The sequence below is a fragment of the Cicer arietinum genome, chromosome 5, assembly GCF_000331145.2.
Source record: "Cicer arietinum cultivar CDC Frontier isolate Library 1 chromosome 5, Cicar.CDCFrontier_v2.0, whole genome shotgun sequence".
In the NCBI taxonomy this organism is placed as follows: Eukaryota; Viridiplantae; Streptophyta; class Magnoliopsida; order Fabales; family Fabaceae; genus Cicer; species Cicer arietinum.
The window spans coordinates 47,456,504-47,476,219 of NC_021164.2; the positions used below are offsets into that span (position 1 = coordinate 47,456,504).

General features: G+C 33.4%; 1 protein-coding gene across 3 annotated transcripts; it reads right to left on the reverse strand.

The window, feature by feature from the left end:
• Positions 1-1,928: 1,928 nt before the first annotated feature.
• LOC101513169 (uncharacterized) lies at positions 1,929-10,609 on the reverse strand. Of its 3 annotated transcripts, none has more exons than XM_004499471.4 (10): positions 10,332-10,608; positions 9,005-9,094; positions 8,686-8,893; positions 8,492-8,580; positions 8,262-8,400; positions 6,457-6,531; positions 6,180-6,301; positions 6,025-6,100; positions 5,817-5,876; positions 1,929-2,196 (listed from the first exon to the last, which is right to left on the reverse strand). In XM_004499471.4, exons 3-10 carry the CDS (start codon positions 8,818-8,820, stop codon positions 2,068-2,070), a joined length of 825 nt encoding a protein of 274 aa, XP_004499528.1. In that variant the 5' UTR covers positions 8,821-8,893; positions 9,005-9,094; positions 10,332-10,608; the 3' UTR covers positions 1,929-2,067. The 3 variants fall into 3 exon arrangements, with proteins under 3 accessions (XP_004499528.1, XP_027190989.1, XP_073225453.1); XM_027335188.2 differs by having other exon boundaries at positions 10,266-10,606; XM_073369352.1 differs by lacking the exon at positions 5,817-5,876 and having other exon boundaries at positions 10,332-10,609.
• Positions 10,610-19,716: the final 9,107 nt, after the last annotated feature.

Consider the following 19,716-nt stretch of genomic DNA (forward strand, 5'->3'; position numbering starts at 1 on the left):
TATATATATATATTTGAAATAGGTTTAGAACAAAAACAATAAAAGTAACAAAAAATTGAGCAAGAAGTTGTTTTAAGAATTTTTTATAAAAGGATCATTTGAATGGTCTGAAACGTTAACAAAGGAAATAAATATGCATGATACTATGGAAATTAATCTCAAAGAAAACAATTTCTCGACTAATGATGTTATTACACGTTATTAATCTTTGAATTGACTTTAGGTCACCCTTTTAAATAAATTCTAGTTACAAAAATAATTCGGGTTACATTCAACCATTTGGATAGTGAAATACTTGATGTTGTAGTGATCAAAAATAGGCAACAAAATGTTTCACTCATTAGTTGTGTTGCTCCAAAATAGTTCATGTAAATTGTGGCAAACAAATGATAAAGAAGATAATTTTGAATTAGTATTATAATAACTGGTAAAGAAGATGTAAGGGATATATTGTCCATGATCAAGACACAACCTATCAAAACAAACATCTCTTGAAATCAGGAAAAATAAATAAAATAAATTTGAGCTTTGAAGGGGTATTAGGTATACATTGTCAATTAAATTGAGAGATTAATGAGAATTTATGAAATAGTAATTATGGATACATGGATGAGTCTTATTGGTTTGGAGTAGTCAAATCATAGAAAATTAGGAAAATGAAAATGTGTTTTGGATATTTGAGAGTGTGATTTAAAAGGTGACACATTGTATTATATGTAAGGTGGCACAAATAAAATTACTTAACACACAAAAAGCTGAAATATCAATGTGAAGATTTGTATGTCTGATTTAATATATTATAATAGATATCAACGACTAATATTTTAAATATCTTATAATTTGCTACACATGCACACATAATATCAAGATTTAATTTTCTCTTGATAAATAAAAATATTGTATTTGTTCACCAAAAGTTGATATTAATTTCTTATTTTATAACTAAATATGGTTGTCTCTACACATATGAATTTGATGGGTGGCTTGACACTTGTGAAGTCCAGATATTCTAAAAATAGAGACTTACTCATATAAGATATCAAAATTATGTACATGATATCGATACTTCATGAATACTTGCGGATACGTATTATAGAGATATCAAAATTATTATTTTTATTTTTTTAAAACTAATTTATCTGATATTTTAAGATACTTTACAGATATTTATGGTTACATATCTTATGAAAATCAAGGACATAAAGAAAGTGACACAATTATTTTAGAACATCAATGAAGATGATCCACTTTAGGATGTTACTACTCTTGAAATGGAAAATCTATCTTTTGATAAATGAGACTTTGAAACTATGCTTTTTTATGGATGAGACAATTGAAAGTGCTTTTAAATTGTGAACTATTAAATAAAATCGATATTTATTTAAATTCTTCTTATGATATTTTGTTGATACCCTAACACATGATTTAAAATATATTATAAAAATTATAATCATTATAAATTTATGAAGAATGATCAATACATCTTTTTTTTATAAGTATTCTAAATATATATAAATTTTTTAATAAAAGTTTTGCTAACTTATCTACGCCGTATAGTATCATAAGTTTTAAAAGTTTTAACTATCCACGTATCCATAATGTAATACACTCGTATTACATATTTGGACTTCATAGGACACAATCCTAGAGTTAACCTCATCAAGTAGACCCAACCATTGTTAGTTTACAATGTGAGCTATTAAACAATTATGCTCGTACTTTAGAGTTTGATTATGTCAGTACTCAACAACCAATCGTACCAAATCACGTAATTATTTTATATTTAATTATTTTTAAACAATTTAAATTTTAAATTGATTTGAAGTAAAACAAAATTGGTACCCGTCCAAAATTATAAGTTGATAAGAATTTACCTTAAATAAAAATGAAACTACAAGATATAAAGGTATAAGTTAAAAACTTACTCGTGAAGCGGAACCAGCTTTTATATATCTACATTAACACCAAAAACAGATCCAGTTTATAATATCCACATGCAAAGGAGAGACAAATATAAACAGGGAAATCTATACACTTTTCTGCAATAAATTGTACTATGCTGATTATTTACTGCCTCTTTGCCAATGTCTTCCTCAAGCCTTTAACAATCTTTGCAAACCAAACCAAGTTCATAACAGATAGCACCAATGGCACAACAACTACCAATATCTGCCCAATGATGTGCATCCGCTCAACCTGTTGAATGATTGAAGAATATGTGATCTTAGTTGTTAAGCAGGTATAGTGGTATATGTACAAGTCTATAGGCACATTACACTAGCATAGTAAATATTGATCATTTCACCTCTACCACCCTTCTGCTCCCCAATTGATGAGAGCATAAATTACAGTCTTAGTTGATATGTTTTGAGAATGATCTTGTATGAAACAAATAGATCCATAATCTAAACCAGTTATCATCCAACATAATGTGCAGATACAACCACAACCAAAAGATTTTTCTACTAGATGGGATAAGTCATGTGATCAAAGGACAATATAATGTCCTATCATAAATTATAAGTTATAGGCAACAACATATTATTCACATCTACCTTGTATCACACTGGTTTTGAGCTTTGGCATGATACACACATATTTGATTAGTAGAATTTAGTAACATGAATTTCTTTCTCATCCAGAACCTTCCAAAATAGACCTTGATGGACACCCTATTACACACCTTTTCATATCAACAAAAACCATGCAGAATGTTTTTTATTTAATGGATACCTCTCCATCAATTTTCATATGTTGACATCCCGGGCACAAAACCAAACTAAATTCCTGTAACGTGGATGTCCTGTTTTAATCTTCCCTTGGTCATCCTCCTATAGCTTTCATCATATGACTCATGATCTTAATCCCATTTAATTTGTGTTTTGTACGTCACCAAAGAATTAATATGGAATTGCCTGAGAGATTAACCCTCAACCTTGTCTATATATAATAATAACACTAGGATAACAATCAGGACCCCTTAATTATAGGATAAGAATAAGTGCCTATTTCTATCTAATTGATTTCCAATAAAAAATATATTCAAAAGATAAAGGAAGTTAATCAGGGAAACATTTTATCACTCCCCTTAACCTGGTGCATATAACTTGACTTGAAGAATAGTTCCACAACAATTAACTAGACTTAAATTTGCAGCAGTGCAGACCGTGGAAGACGGAGACAGGAAATACTAGAGACCGTGTGATTCATATCTTGTGCCAATCGTCCAACCCGTACTCTAGTCTTATATATTAAAATAATTGGGAGCAATGGTGACAAAGCAATTAAAAGTGCAAGTTAGATGTCGAAGTTGAAATTAATTAAAAAGAGAATTGAGAGCAAACTGAACAGAGTTTAAGGATAACGAGGGAAGAGTTGTGGCTTGATCGATGCCTGTAACTCTAGCTTTAGAACCTTCGGCAAGAGTAATATGATGTGAAACTTTTTGTTGTGATAGTTTTGATAAAATATAAAGATTACCGACTACGTGATGGAAAGCACCGTAATCTAGATTCATGATCTAATAGAAGATGAGCGATAATAACAAACAGCAGAGTTACCAGGGTGTGCAACAGTTTGAGGTTTGTTGGGCTTCACCATAATAAGGTTATAATAGATCACTCTACCATTGAAGATGACGGACACATGCAGAAAACACAACTCATTCGAAACACACCACAAAGCTGAACAAACTGAGAACAAAGATGTGCGCCAACAGGCCAGAAACTAAATACGCACATAAAACATGTCTGAAGATGCACTTGGACCAAAAGTGTGCAGATTCAGTGAGATTCAAAATGGAGAATATATCCAGATAACATTAATACCAGAAATGGGTCAGGCAATTGATCCCTAAAACACGCAAAGGAATCTCCCGCAAGAAAATCACTACAGGCAACGCATCAAACAGAGTCATGTAGGGAGGCACATGAGCTCCAAGTTCGGCAAGGTTGCGAAATATTTCCTGCTCATGACGGCATGTGTGGAACTCAATGGTTGCGGGGTTATGACGTGAAGCAGATTGCCAATCTCTGAGCCAAGTGTCGGGGCCGAACCTTGATTGTTGTTGGTCAATGGGACAACTTGACGACTAGGGTTTCTGATTTAGGGACTTTCTCATTAGTGATTTTTTTTATAAAAAAAATCAGGCCCAGAAGATGCGAGCTTTTATACCATCTTGAATGCAGAAAAAGTAAAGAATTCATTTGAATTGCTTGAGAGATTAACCCTCGGCCATGTATATTTATAACAATAAATATGATTACAGTCATGACCCTTTAATTATAGGGATAGGAATAAGTGCTTATATAAAGGAAAATAAATCAGGGAAATATTTCAACACTTGTCAAAAAACTATGAGACCATCCTATGTCTTTCTGTCTTATTCCCTATACCCTATCTCGAACAGCATATTACATAGTCCAACTGCTATGCAGTTAGCCATCCTCTTTAATGATTCTTATATCTCAAATTCTTAAACTCTAGGGCATAATGAATAGCTTTAATCTTCCTCTAGTGTTAGCTTATTAGAGTTAACTAAAAACTCATGTCCATCACTAAATAGTTTGAAGAGGAGCATTATTGGCAAAATAGCTAGAGTTTCTAATGTATAACTTATGAGGTTAGAAGTTCAAGTCGTGTGCTTATCCACTCACAGATGTATCACAATGTTGTCCCTTTCCCTCATTGAAAATTTTATGAAAGCAACTCTTTCACTTATCCTAAACATGATGTTTCATGACTAGAGGATTTTGCTCAATCTATCCTCAACACATTTCATTTGGTTCAAGTTTTTAAATTCTTCCCTCCTAACTTTGGTGCTTAAAGATGGTCAAATTTATAACATTCATTCACTATCTTCTTACTATTTTGTTTAACAACATCGTATGAATTCTAATTTTCAGCAAATTTACAAAAGGATCATTCTTTATGACACTTGCATTGAACCTTATGATGCATGTTTGAATCACATCATCAAGAAAGACCCTTTGGTTCAAAGCCAATTGATTCACTAATCGTCTCTTGTCGTTAGCACTTCTACGAATCTCATAGAAGCATCACTCCAAAACCCTATTCAAAAAAATATTTTGTTTTTAACCCTTCAATTGCCACCATTTGTTCCCGTAACCCTATTATTAAAATTTCTATTTACTCTCCTCTCAACTCATAAATACATAACCAAGAACCGGTCTTGGGTGGCCAACTCTCTAGGTATAAACATTGCAATATAAAGCTTTATCTGACTGATACCTTATAAAAAGAATCGATTTAAGAGCAAATCACCCCACTTTTTCTACATGATAAGATGCTCCTTAGGTTTCCTAAAAGTACTGTTAGCTATTGTAAAATTGAAAACTGAAGTAAAATCTAGAACAGTTTTACCCTCTAGATTTCCTTCCCATAAACCATACCTCTCATGCACTCTTTGGTATCCTTTACATGCTTTTCCTTTTATAGGAACTATGTGTTCATAGTATTAATCATGTAACCTGTCCAAAAAGTATTCAAATAACGGTCATCCCACCACAAGCTATCCCGGTATCACAGTTAAGGGTCGGCCACTCGACACCGCTATCCAGGATTCAGAACGTAGTTTTAGGAAAGTCTTTTTTCGTAGTGGTATTCTTTGAAATAACCCTTCTAAATCATCCCAAACTTTACTTTTTTTTGTGCTTTTCTAATCTTACTTGAGTTTTAAACTTTAAATTCGAATATAAAGATATATTTTTAAAAGGACAAAAATTGAAGTCAAGATCAGCAATATATAAAGCACCACAAGCTATACAACTTACAATTTCAGTGTTCGTAGTAATTACCTGATTAAAATGCAAGTACACATGGTAAAACAAATAAATGAACAGAAGTATTCTGGCAACCTGCAAATAGACCATTTCTGTGAGCAAATCCCAAGGGCCCAGAATAAGAATTATATATATTCAACATGAAATGATATATCGAAATAAGGATACTGTAACAAACATGAAAAGAGCTATATAGATTTCAAACTGCAGCATTTTAACCCACCATCCAAGCAAGGAATATTACAACCCCATTGATGAGATAAGCTTTGGATCTTTTCATACCAGCTACATCAAGATACCTTCAAAACAACCGACAAAACATCAACAAAGAAATGCCTTACATGGCATATTAAAATTCAATTATAAGAGCAAGATTACCATCTCAAATTGATTCCTGGAGTAGTTGTCTCAGAGATCAGGACCATGTATGTGTAAAGCTGCCCTTCCCCACTCAACATTGAATATGCTACTGCCACTAAAGAAAGCAGATGATGAATGACCTGAACCAATGTTAATACGAAGTCAGTTTAGATCCCGATGTTAATCATCTCCAGCTGTGTTCCTAAAAAATGAAATGTCTTAAAATAGAATAAGAGCGTCCAACTACATAAGACAGTTGCTTAAACTATGCAAGTTGAGAAGATATTATCCTTACATACTCATATCCACCAAGAGAAGGAAAGAACCAAAGAATCATCGCAAAATCAGAAATGAAGTAACCAACAGAAACCTGTCACAACAAATATCAAACATAAGAAATAAAAACTTCTCCACTAGATAAAAGAAAATGCTACTGGTCACAAAATGGGTTGTTGAATTGTACTACCTCCGTCCCTATATGTAGGACCCCCCTTGACTAAATCACGGAAATAAGAAAGTTGGTTGTGGTATTAAATTTATTGACAATTTGAGTTATTTTACAACTTTATCTTTAAGGAGAGAGAATTGGTTTATGCTTTTATTATACTATTTATTACAGATTGCAGAAAAAAAATGTAACATAATTAGGAGTATGTTAGTAAAAAAATAATTAATGTAGTTTAAAATTTGAAAATAGTCTTATATAAAGGGACAAGAAGAAATCTCAATAGGGTCTTATATTTAGGGACAGAGGTAGTAATCATTATCAAAACGATGTAGGTTACAACAATTCAAAAATTGATTTGAATCATTACAAGAAAAAAGTAGGAAGAATATGAATCATTAAGTTTCATTAGATCCCAACCATCCATATTCATCAGAAAGAAAGGAAATTGAATTATATTAAATAACATAAACTATAACAAGTGCACCACAGCAACAAAGGATCACAGAAGTAACAATTAACAAAAATATTTTCATACACTTAGAAGACATTCTCTGAGACTATGACCATATACATTGAATGCCGGATAGAAAACATAACTAGAGGATTCCCAATTTCATACTATGTTCATACAAGTTAACAGGATTCTTATATAATTTCATATATGCGGAAGTCCAATCCCTGTCACTTGAAGATTGAGAATATTGATCTATCATTGCAAGTCCCAATCCCATAAATTAATAAAAACTTTAGGATTCAACCACAGCGTTCCAACCACCATGATAAAAAAAATCTTACATAACTACTTTTACATTGATGGTCGGTCTAACCAATGTACATTGCTGAAAATGATTCTGAAATATCTACAAAAACTGTGCTGGATGTTGCTTCAATGATGCAACAAACATCACTTCTTAATCGTCTCAGATTCCCTGCCTAGCTCTTTAGGATAATTTCTTTATTGTCTCACTATATAATTCTTCTATCTCTTCTCTCATCGTGTCATTTTTTATAGTATTTGAAAATCAACACCGCCAAGTAAATTCATCAAAATGTTAGTATTAATCTAATGCAAAAAAGAAAATGGTAATCAAGGTGATGCAAATTATATTCAAGCCTCACACAGATAAACTCTATCTCCTCATTTCAGTCACTCATCGAACTTGATATACAAAATAACCTTCAGTTCAGATTGACATAACTACAACATACAGTATAATGTTTTTTCAATGTCAGACTTACAGAGATAAATCACAAAGGTTTAATAGCCAATACACGATTAATATTGACTATGAAGAGATCCAGCCATATAAGTAATGCAGGTTTATCTTTACACTCACAATCTATATTTGACATAAACTTCACAAGTTAAATCATTTTTGGAGGAGATAAAACAGAACTATACCTTATTAGCACATCTAGTTTTCACTTGACTAATTTTGTAACCTAAAAACCCAGGACCAAAAACAAAATATTTTTAGACACCAATAATTACTATGTCAAATATTTCTGGATGTACATTTTACTATCTCAAGCTCTGGAACTTGTGTTTGAAAGGAAGAGCTTCGAACTCATAGGTTTATCCCGGATACCATATTAGTAACAGAAGGAACTCTGAGGAAAAAATAAAGGAAACAAAGTGAGATTATTCTTACCCCCAGTGCAAATGTTGACAATGAAGAGCTTCGAACTGTAATAGGTTCAGTAGACTGGTTGTCAGAAAACAAATTTGAGCAAAACACCAAGTATAATGACATAGTTGTTATGAAAACTGAATGAATAGTTGATATAGCTCTGCACAAATAATAGAAGTCCATAAATATTTTATATCATGAGCAACAAGAGAAGATATATTATATTACACTCAATGGAAACATCCAGTTACCGGTTATTCCATTCAATACGTTGAATTTTTGAGAAGCTGGAATAGCTCTTAAAGTAATTAGTACACACAAGCTGAGTAAGATCATAGATCTGAAAACAAGCAAGGGAATACGTAAAGTAACAACCAATAATATCTCATAAGTATCATCATACATTAAGAAAAATAGAATGACAACATACGAAAACGTAAAATACCAGTTTGCAAGCAAAAATGCCACCAACAATAGAAGTATACGGAATCCAAGAGTCTGCTAGTAAATAATCCTTCACGAATAAGTTAGCCTGGTCCTGGTAAGATTGGAAAGTCATCATTTCTCTAGAGGCCAACATTGCAGCACTACCCTGTTGGTTGAGAAATCTCTTTTAGACTGTATATTCTCTTTTGCTATCCACCTAAAAGCACCTATTATGTAAACATATACAATTTGAAGACATGATATTAAAAAATTGAAACCCAAAAGGAGGTATCACAACATTGCTTATATTTGAAAAAGATTTAAGTTATGGATATAACCTTTATAAGAAGTTATTTGTATTCAGCTCAGGGAAAATGACAATTGGAAAATTCAGTCAACGACTCTATGTCCATAGTGCAGCAAGGAAACTGATTATGAAATCAAAATTTCTGTTAGATGAAACCAAAGTGTTTCTAGGAGGAAAGTTATGCAAAGAAAATGTAGGATAAGTTTTTCTCATTATCGAAAACAATACAGAAGGTCACCACACAAAAATAAAAATAAAAACTAGCATTACTATCGAAGAGCTTTCTGGCATCCCTATATCGGGATTCTGAGCAAGGAACCACCCAAAGCTCATGAAAATGAATCCATGAAAACAATCTATCCTGAACCAACTATAAACGTGTAGAACTTCAAATGGAAGCATTTAAAACAAAAATTTAATATATTTTGTACTTAATCCTGCCAAAATCATGTTTTAATGCTCAAATGTAGCAGCTCAGCGTAGTTGAAAGTAACTACAAAAAAAACAGACAGAAATATCATAGATCCTCCAACCAAGAGAAGCAAAGTAAAATCACTAATATCACTGAGGCAGAGAATGCTCATCCTGAATCGCTAGGAGATAAAGGGGATATTCTATTATGCCTAAACTCGAAACATTGATAAATGGTTGCATTTATTATGGTAAATAGTTAATTAATTAAAATCAAGCTTAGTCAATTACCACTTTAAATAACTATGCTCAGAAAAGAATCAGGTTAGTCCTGAGTATCAGTAACTAGTACTCAAAGCTGATTATTCAAAATTTACAGAAAAGGATAGATAAATACATATTTTTTTAATAAATCGAGTTTACAAAGTCAAACTCTTGCCGCTTAGCTAACACCTCGAGCACATACTAATACTAATAGATAAATACATAAATAAATAGTTGAGAAAAATTCATCATTTAATATCATTTAATTGCAAAAACAATTTGCTGCAATTCAAAACAGTGACATCATCATCTATGATTCAATTGAAATAAGATCATGAAAATAGAATAACCTTTTTGGTAATGGCAATAAAATCACCTAATCAAAATATCTAAATACTCCAATAAACAAAATTAAGAGACATTATTATAAAATTACATAAACTTTTGCTGCAACGTATTACACTGACATCATTCATGACAAAAGCAAACAAATAAAATCATACAAATCTTCTAATTTACCCTACATTCAATTCCCTTCTCACAAACAGGACCATTTTATAAAGTTCAATAACTCAATAATAAAATAAAATAAAATAAAAAACTAAAATATATTTTACATTTCGCAATTAAACTTCCGAAGATATGAAATTTCTCCGTTTAGAGTGAGGAGCAAAATATCATACCCAGTCAAACGATAATGTAATATGGGATTTAGCGAGTTTGTGATGAATTGAAACTACGGAGGAGTGGGGATCTAATATTTCGTCGTTTTGAGATGCATTCAGGCACGCATTGATTGATTTGGAAAATTCTCAGAAAACCCTATAAGGATGAAGATCATGAAAAGATTGTTAGATTCCGATATCCAATAGAATTTTGTTACGTAACTGCAAAGTTCCAACCGCTAATTTTCTTTCCCATATTTTCTGCAGTGATGGAATAATAGTACTTTTTTTTTTTTACATATATTACTTTTCTTTTATAAAGTTTTATACATATTACTATCACACCCATCACTATATATATACTTAAAATAATAATAACAAAAATAAAAGGACAGGCAATTAACCTGTCACTGATTTTGTAATTTAAATTTATTTAAAATTGATTTATTAATTTGATATTAGTATTTTAGATTTTAATAAATTATATTTAAATAACTATTTTATAATTTACAATAGTACTAATAGAGATGTTTAATGACAAGAATATAATTATCAATTGTGTGGAATGATATCTCAAAGACTATTTGAGAAAGAGAATAAACACTCATTTTAAAAATAATTATTTTAATAGTAAATTTCTTTTGAGATGGTAGTTGAATTTGACCAACACCTATATTACATATGACAATGATAATGTTCACTTACATTATCTTAGATATAACATACATATTAATATTTTTGTTTTCTTCAATTAAAACATCGGTAGAAAATTAAAACAAGTAAAATATGTTTATGGGGAGATACTTGCACTTTGTATTTTATAGTGTAAGTGCGATTTCTGCTTACAGAAGTGGACAACATTGATTCATTTAAGCGTACTGAAAATTACTTGTGTTGTATTATCTTTACAGTTGAATCACCTTTGGGAACTTTCTTGTATTATATTATTTTTACGTTTATGAATGAATGTTTGTTTTATTAGTGTTGATACTTGAAAAAAAAAATTTGTGTAAATTAGTATAGAATGATTGTCTCAAAAAAGTAAAATTGTGAGCTGAAAAATGTATAATTATTAATTGTAACAAAGTTGTAAAAACTAAATTAAACATGTCTATAGGATAATTGTGGGTTGTGTGGTTTGACATATGCACTTGTGATGAATTCGATTAGACCTATCATGAAAGACATATTAATAGATAGAACATAGTCTCCAAAATCTTTAAGACAACACTCATAGTAATAATAAAATAAAAATAATAATAATTTTTTAAATAATAATTAGTAGATAATTATAAATTACACAAATATGATAAGTAATCACTAAATATTATTTGAAGGAAACTATTGGCCCTTGGGATATATGCTAATGATACAAATGTAGAAGTTTTGTCTTGTAACTTGTGTTTTTAACATTTTGAAAGTTCAAATATTTTTTTTCAATAAAAATTTTCAACTTTTGATATACTTGATATAAGAATGTTGTGCAATAGAATTTCACTTTTCATTTAAGAGTTAATATATATTGGGAATTTTACTCCAAAATCCCTCTCGAGATTTCCAAAGCATTTACCCATTTAGCTCCTAATATTCTCCATCATCATTCCCTAATCACTCAAGATTCGCCAACCTTGTGCATCTAAGAGTTTCTACGACCATTTATACGCACTAACTTGACAAGGCAATTCATTCTTGCTAGCAGATAAGTGATCAATACTACCCATTTGAGTTTTCAACCTTAACACGCGTTCGTCTATTTACGTTTAGGAGTTTTTTTACCATATAGCAGGGTTGTTAGTTAATAATAAATGGATAAATTGTAAATTTGGGTAACTTAGGATTAAAATAAGATTAGAATGTGATTATCATAATCGTTTGTTGACTGAATATCCATATTTAAAGTGTTGATAGTATTGAAATAAAATGTTTGATAGTATAAGGATTGATGACATGATACTAGTGTGAATGTGTCAAGGATGAATTTGCATGATGTGATGATTTGAAATTAATGATGATGTGTTTGAAATGATGGTTAGATGTTGATAATAATATGACCAGAGATGATGATTGAACCTATTTGACTCATGTTTCTCAGAGTAAAGAATGTCTTAGAACTCAAGGAGGGAACAATAAACGTGAGAGCTAAGACACCAAAGAAATTATGTGAGTGTTGCATTCATGGTGATAAGAGGATTAAATAACCAAGTGATGTCAAAGAAGTACAACATGTTGCTCTTGGGGTGAAGATTACTTGCTCCGAAAGGTATTAAGGTGAGGAATCTATGTATGGCTTTGAAGTAATTCTCCAATATCGAGAGCTATTGTGCGACATGTAACCGTCTGTTATTTTTTTTTTAAAACAAAAATCGAATTTCAGAAATTAAAAAAAAAATACTTTTGGATAAAATATTTAAGTCGTAACATAACGACAAAAGTCAACAAATTTTTACAAGCAGCGGAATTAGTTTTTGAAATTAAAAAATCCAAAGCATTTAAACAGCAAAATACACCGGGGCTATGAGACCTATCAGACATAGCTCACACCCTTGGGGTATTCTCGGCAGACACCTGTACAAAAGTACTGCCTCAAGAATTTTAACTTCCCCACATCGCATCAAAAAGTGGTACAAGCACCCATCAAAATAAAAGTCAAGCTGACAATATGAGGTATAGATACAATCTTCCAAATTGAAATAAATACATCCCCAAAAGAAAGACATCTAGTCCCTATACAACCATCTAATCTGATCATGCTACAAAAACTATACAACCTCGGGTGATCTCCACGCTCTCCGCAAAATCCTCCTGACACAGCTTCGGTCAGGTATGTCTAACAACATTCCCATCTCCAGGGTACTAACCGGTAGGATGATCCTGGTTCTCATCTGAGTGCAAATCCCAAATTTCCATAATAATTATAAAGGGTCACCAACCGAAATTAGCAAATATCATATAGCATTTAAATTTCAAATGCACAAAATAACCTTTCAACTTAGCATACTCCTTGAAAGGGTTTTCATATGCCAAACATGCATAATCAAAGTTGAAAAATGAAGTTTTTAACAAAACTGCACTGTCGTATTCGAATAAAGCATCATTGTATTCGAATACAGTGCTAATTCATAAGTCAGTAGCAAAATCAACACAATTGTATTCGAATACGAGACAGGATGTAGTCGGATACGAGACATGACAAGTCAGGAGAAAAAACAATACAATTGTATTCGACTACAACATCCTTGTAGCCGAATACAAGTGCGAAATCAGTGAAAAATCATACACAACTGTATTCGACTACCACATGGCATAGCTGAATACAAGTGTTAAGTCAGTAGCAAAACTCACTTAAATGTATTCGAATACAAGCACCTCGTATTCGAATACAACTGCGAAATAATGCAGATTTCAATTTCGAAAAGGTTTCACAATCAATCAACACTTACACACAAATCCAAACAATCACACTAAGCATAAAATGAACCAATCAACTCATAGAACCATCATGTGGCCTATCATGGTCGCCACTTAAACATCGTGGCCCATCGCGGTCACCACTTAATCGCACCTCAACGCACCTTAAACATACATATAGCAGTTTTGAACACATAATCACATCAAAACTTATTCACCACAACATCACACATAATCACACCACAATCATTATAATATCAATTATGAGCACATAATCACATCCAAATTAATCTCCACAAATTCACTCATTAACCAACTCAAATTTAATTCAACAATTCACCCATCAATTTTAATTTTCTCAATTCCCACTAAATTTAATCTACAAATCACCCATATTACAACTCCACGTATTTCAACCATAATTCACCCATTAATTTCCACAATTTCAAACATAATTTTACACCACATTAATTTCCACAAACCACCCCTCAAACACATCAAAACAATTTCCTCAACCACACTTAAATCACATTAAATTCATTTTTCGCAAATTCACACATAAAACACATCTAAAAAATTCATAATATTAATTATGAACACATCAATCCCACCAAATATGAATCACCACAAACCACACCTCAAACACACCAAATTCAAATTCCACTAATTCACTCATAAATTGAATTAAATTTATTTTTCCACATATATACCTCAAACACATAAAACTTATTTTCCACAAATTCACATATAAGGTCCTAAATGTAAACTAAAAGTTTGGAAGGAGCTCTTATCTTAACGGTAGATTTAACATGCGATTAAGGCACCGCGATTAATTTCGGTAAAATTTCCACTCGCGTCGTCACTTTGAAAACTAGCTCACTAGCACCGCACCGTGGCAAGGAGCAACTTTCCCTTCTGACACTTCTCGCAAGGGAGCTTAGATCTAGAAGAAAAGTGAGGATTTGTGTTTGAAGGTTTTAAAAACCACTAGCATGGTTTTCTTTGTTTTCAAAACAGAGAAGAAAGAAGGAGGAGACTTTCGCGAGGCAGGGAAAATGTTTACTTTTCTTTCCTTTTTGTTTTCCTTCCTTTCCTTTTCTCTTTTATATATATATATATATATATATATATATATATATATATATATATATATATATATATATATATATATATTAAAACCAAACAAATGTCTAGGTATTTTAAAAAACATCATTTCACCCATCGCCTCACATCACTTATCAAACCACTTTTTCAGAAAAATATCTTATCCCGCCGCAATTTAATCGGCATATGAATTTTTCTGAAAAATGCTGCATCTCAGAAAATTTTTCTTTCGACAAAAGATTCACCGTAAATAAATAAAATCCTTCATCAACGAATAATTTTTATCGGGGCTCCGAAAAGATATTTTTGGCATATAACACAAAATACCAATAACCTTGGCTAAAAAGCCTCAGAATTTCAACACAAAATTCCCCAAAAATACATAAATTATAAATTAAAACTCAGGGTCTTACATTACTATCCCCCTAAAAGAAGTTTCGTCCTTGAAACTTAAGGTGCGAGTAACAACCACACTAGATTTGTACTCAAATTCAACAATACAAGTCACAACTTGTTTCACCCGGCCTACTCAAAGAAAGTGTTGCCCACCCCTTTTCATATGGTGCTTAATAACTCTATACATTTCCCTTGCCGGTAGACTCGCTCGTTCTATTCAATACGATTTTTTCTACTATCAACAAGAGATTAAGGATGATCAGTCCCTCAATTTGTCAATAAGTAGCCAACGGCCATGATGGTAGCTTGGACTATCTTAACCGAACTGTAATAGTGCTCCCTGCCACTTGCACTTAAGGTTATCCTAATGCACAAGCGATCAAACAAACTTCTCAAGGTCCACTGAGTTTCCCGTATTTTCCTATAACTTTGCTCTTATCGACGAATTACAATCGCCCAAAACTATGTCACATAGTCTCATATACGTTCACTTGGTACGAGACATCTATTTGGTACCAAACCGAAACACTAAGTATGACACCAACATATTGAGTACAAACAATCATTATCTAATGATACGGCATTCAATCCATGTCGAGAATGATCTCGAGTGATTGTAGAGTTAAACAAATCAAATTAATCAAGAAATCTCTATTCTGGATAGTTACTTGGCAATGTAAACATGCAATATTTACAATCAAAATCTTAGTAGGTGTAGAAACAACCAAATCAAAAGGTAGAGACGACACATATAACTTCAAACGATTCACACAATTCATAGCAATGAAGGAATAAGTTGCCCCCGAATCAAAAAGTGCAGTTAGAGTGTTACCTGTAATCTCACAGTCACGTTGAATTAGATTGCTAGATGTTTTTCCAACTTCAGCACTCACACAATAAACACATCCTCTAGCAGTAGAAAGAGTAGTCCCAGTAACATTCACTATTGGTTCCACCTTTGGAGCCTTGCAATTCATTGCAAAGTGCCCTGACTTCTAGCAATTGTAGCAAGTAGGACTGTTAAAGGTACAAGCATTAGCATAATGACCCTCTTCTCCCCATCGGAAACATCGAATCACTTGTCCTACTTGTCTCCCAAAGTCTTGGTTCCTCGGGAGATTATGTTCCTTGTCGTTGTTCTGTGGTCGGTCATAGGACTTAGCAACTTGTTTTCCTTTGTTGTCTTGTTGGTTCACCCGAATAGGCCCTCCGGAATTAAAATTTCCTCCTCGATTGGCCCTTTTGTTCTTCATATCCTCAACCTCCCTACATTTTTCCACAAGAACTTGGAAACGTTGAATTCCCAATGGTAGGACAGAGTCTTGAATCTCATACCTCAGTCCATCTTGGAAACAATGACACATAAATTGTTCATCAACCTCTACACGGAAAAAACTGAAATGCCTTGACAGCGATTCAAACTTAGAGGCATACTAACTCGCTATCATACTTTCCTGGCGAAATTTATGAAAATCATCGCCTAGTTTAGTCCTGTTACTCATCGGGAAATATTTGTCCAAAAACTTCCTTTTGAACGACTCTCAGTTCACCTCCTCGTGAGCTGGTCCCATCAACAACCTTGTACTCCTCCACCAATACTCAGCATCCCATGGCAGCAGATAAGTGGCATAGTTGACCTTCACTCCTGCTTGACAGTTGATCATCTCAAAGATCTTTTCCACTTCTTGGATCCACTTATCTGCTTTCTTTGAATTCTCATCACCCCTAAACTTGGGAGGATTGTAACAACGAAAATCTTCCAATCCCCTTTACTTAGCAGCACGAAACTCTATTTCCCTCTTCTCTAGATCCCGCAGGGTCTTGGTAGCAGTTTGTGCAGCAACAGAAGCAACCACGTTATTCATAGCTTCTGCCAGTTGGTCATCCCTATTGACATTCACTCTTGGAGCGCCATTCCTTTTTGGCGGCATTGTTTCCTACAAAACCAACATCAATAAGAAGTCTCATCACCACTTCAAAAAATTCCAAAACTAACTTTCGATTACACTAGATAACTCAGACAAATTACCTCGATGCATGATCAGATAACGACTTTCAACCTACATGTTGACCTACAATCTATAACCAAAGCTCCACAAACCCAAAGAAATCCAACACAAAGCTCTGATACCATAATTGTAACAGCCCGTTTTTGTTTAAACCAAAATTGAATTTCAAAAATTAAGAAAGAAAAACTTTTGGATAAAATATTTAAGTCATAACATAACGACAAAAGTCAACAAATTTTTACAAGCAACATAATTAGTTTTTGAAATTAAAAGATCCAAAGTATTTAAAAAGAAAAATAGGGCTATGAGACCTATCAGACATAGCTCATACCCCTGGGTATTCTCGGCAGACACATGTACAAAAGCACTGCCCCAAGAATTTTAACTTTCCCACGTTGCATCAAAAAGTGGTACAAGGACCCATCAAAATAAAAGTCAAGCTGAAAATATGAGGTATATGTACAGTCTTCCAAATGGAAATAAATACATCCACAAAAAAAAGACTTATATCCCTATACAACCATCTAATCTGATCATGCTACAAAAACTATACAACACGAGTGATCTCCACGCTCCCCGCAAAATCCTCTTGAAACAGCTTCGGTCAAGTATGTCTAACTACATTCCCATCTCCAGGGTACTAACCGGTAGGATGATCCTGGATCTCATCTGAGGGCAAAGCCCAGATTTCCACAATAATTGTAAAGGGCCACCAACCGAAATTAGCAAATATCACATAGCATTTAAATTTCAAATTTACAAAATAACCTTTCAACTTAGCATACTCCTTGAAAGGGTTTTCATATGCTAAACATGCATAATCAAAGTTGAAAAATGAAGTTTTTAACAAAACTGCATTGTCATATTCGAATACAACATCCTTGTATTCGAATACAGTGCTAATTCATAAGTCAGTAGCAAAATCAGCACAACTGTATTCGAATACGAGACAGGATGTAGTTAGATACGAGAAAGGATAAGCCAGTAGCAAAAACAACACAATTGTATTCAACTACATCATCCTTGTAGTCGAGTACAAGTGCGAAATCAGTGAAAAATCCTACACAATTGTATTCGACTACCACATGACGTAGCCGAATACAAGTGTTAAGTCAGTAGCAAAACTCACTTAAATGTATTTGAATACAAGCACCTCGTATTCGAATACAACTGCGAAATAATGCAGATTTCAGTTTCGAAAAGGTTTCACAATCAATCTACACTTACACACAAATCCAAACAATCACACTTAGCAATTACGGTACAAAATCACAACAACTGAGTATGTATGCATCAAAGTATATCAAACATGACTCACGTGTCAAGAACCCTAACGCAATGCGTATATGCCAAAATGCATGATTTCAGAAATTCCAAATCAAAGCTCTCATCGAGAGGCGTAAATCGTAATTGTACAGTCTCTCACAGACCAGTACTAATTACCAAGGTTCCACGTATCACAGGCCCACACGATTTATTAAAGTGTAGCCTATCATAGGTCTTTCACCACAATTCCAAACAAAAACCCTCCGCGAGGGGCGTAAATCCTAAATGTACAGTTCCTCACGAACAAACACGAGTGCAGTCTCTCACGGACAACACGAGTGCACTCTCTCAAGGACAAACAAGAGTGCAACCTCTTACGCACGGACAACATGAGTGCAGTCTCTCACGGACAAACACGAGTGCAGTCTCTCACGGACAAACACAAGTGCAGTCTCTCACGGACAAATACGAGTGCAGTCTCTCACGGACAAATACGAATGCAGTCTCTCATGGACAAACACGATTTACTAGGGCGTAGTCTCTCACGGAAAAACACCATAGTTAAATCCTCGTAAGGATAAGATGAACCAATCAACTCATGGAACCATCTTGTGGCCTATCGCAGTCACCACTTAACATCGTGCCCATCACGGTCACCACTTAAACATTGTGGTCCATCGCGGTCACCACTTAAACGTCGTGACCCATCGCGGTCACCACTTAATCGCACCTCAACGCACCTTAAACATACATATGGAAGTTTTGAACACATGAGTGCAGTCTCTCACGGACAAACACAAGTGCAGTCTCTCACGGACAAATACGAGTGCAGTCTCTCACGGACAAATACGAATGCAGTCTCTCATGGACAAACACGATTTACTAGGGCGTAGTCTCTCACGGAAAAACACCATAGTTAAATCCTCGTAAGGATAAGATGAACCAATCAACTCATGGAACCATCTTGTGGCCTATCGCAGTCACCACTTAACATCGTGCCCATCACGGTCACCACTTAAACATTGTGGTCCATCGCGGTCACCACTTAAACGTCGTGACCCATCGCGGTCACCACTTAATCGCACCTCAACGCACCTTAAACATACATATGGAAGTTTTGAACACATAATCACATCAAAACTTAATCACCACAACATCACACATAATCACACCACAATCATTCATAATATCAATTATGAGCACATAATTACATCCAAATT

Coding starts and splice junctions, on each gene's coding strand:
- LOC101513169 (XM_004499471.4), bottom strand. CDS start 8,820: ATGTTGGCCTCTAGAGAAATGATGACTTTCCAATCTTACCAGGACCAG. Junction 6,302..6,456: donor CTCTTGGTGGATATGAGTAT/GTAAGGATAATA, acceptor ACATTGGTTCAG/GTCATTCATCATCTGCTTTC. Junction 6,101..6,179: donor CCAGGAATCAATTTGAGATG/GTAATCTTGCTC, acceptor GTTGTTTTGAAG/GTATCTTGATGTAGCTGGTA.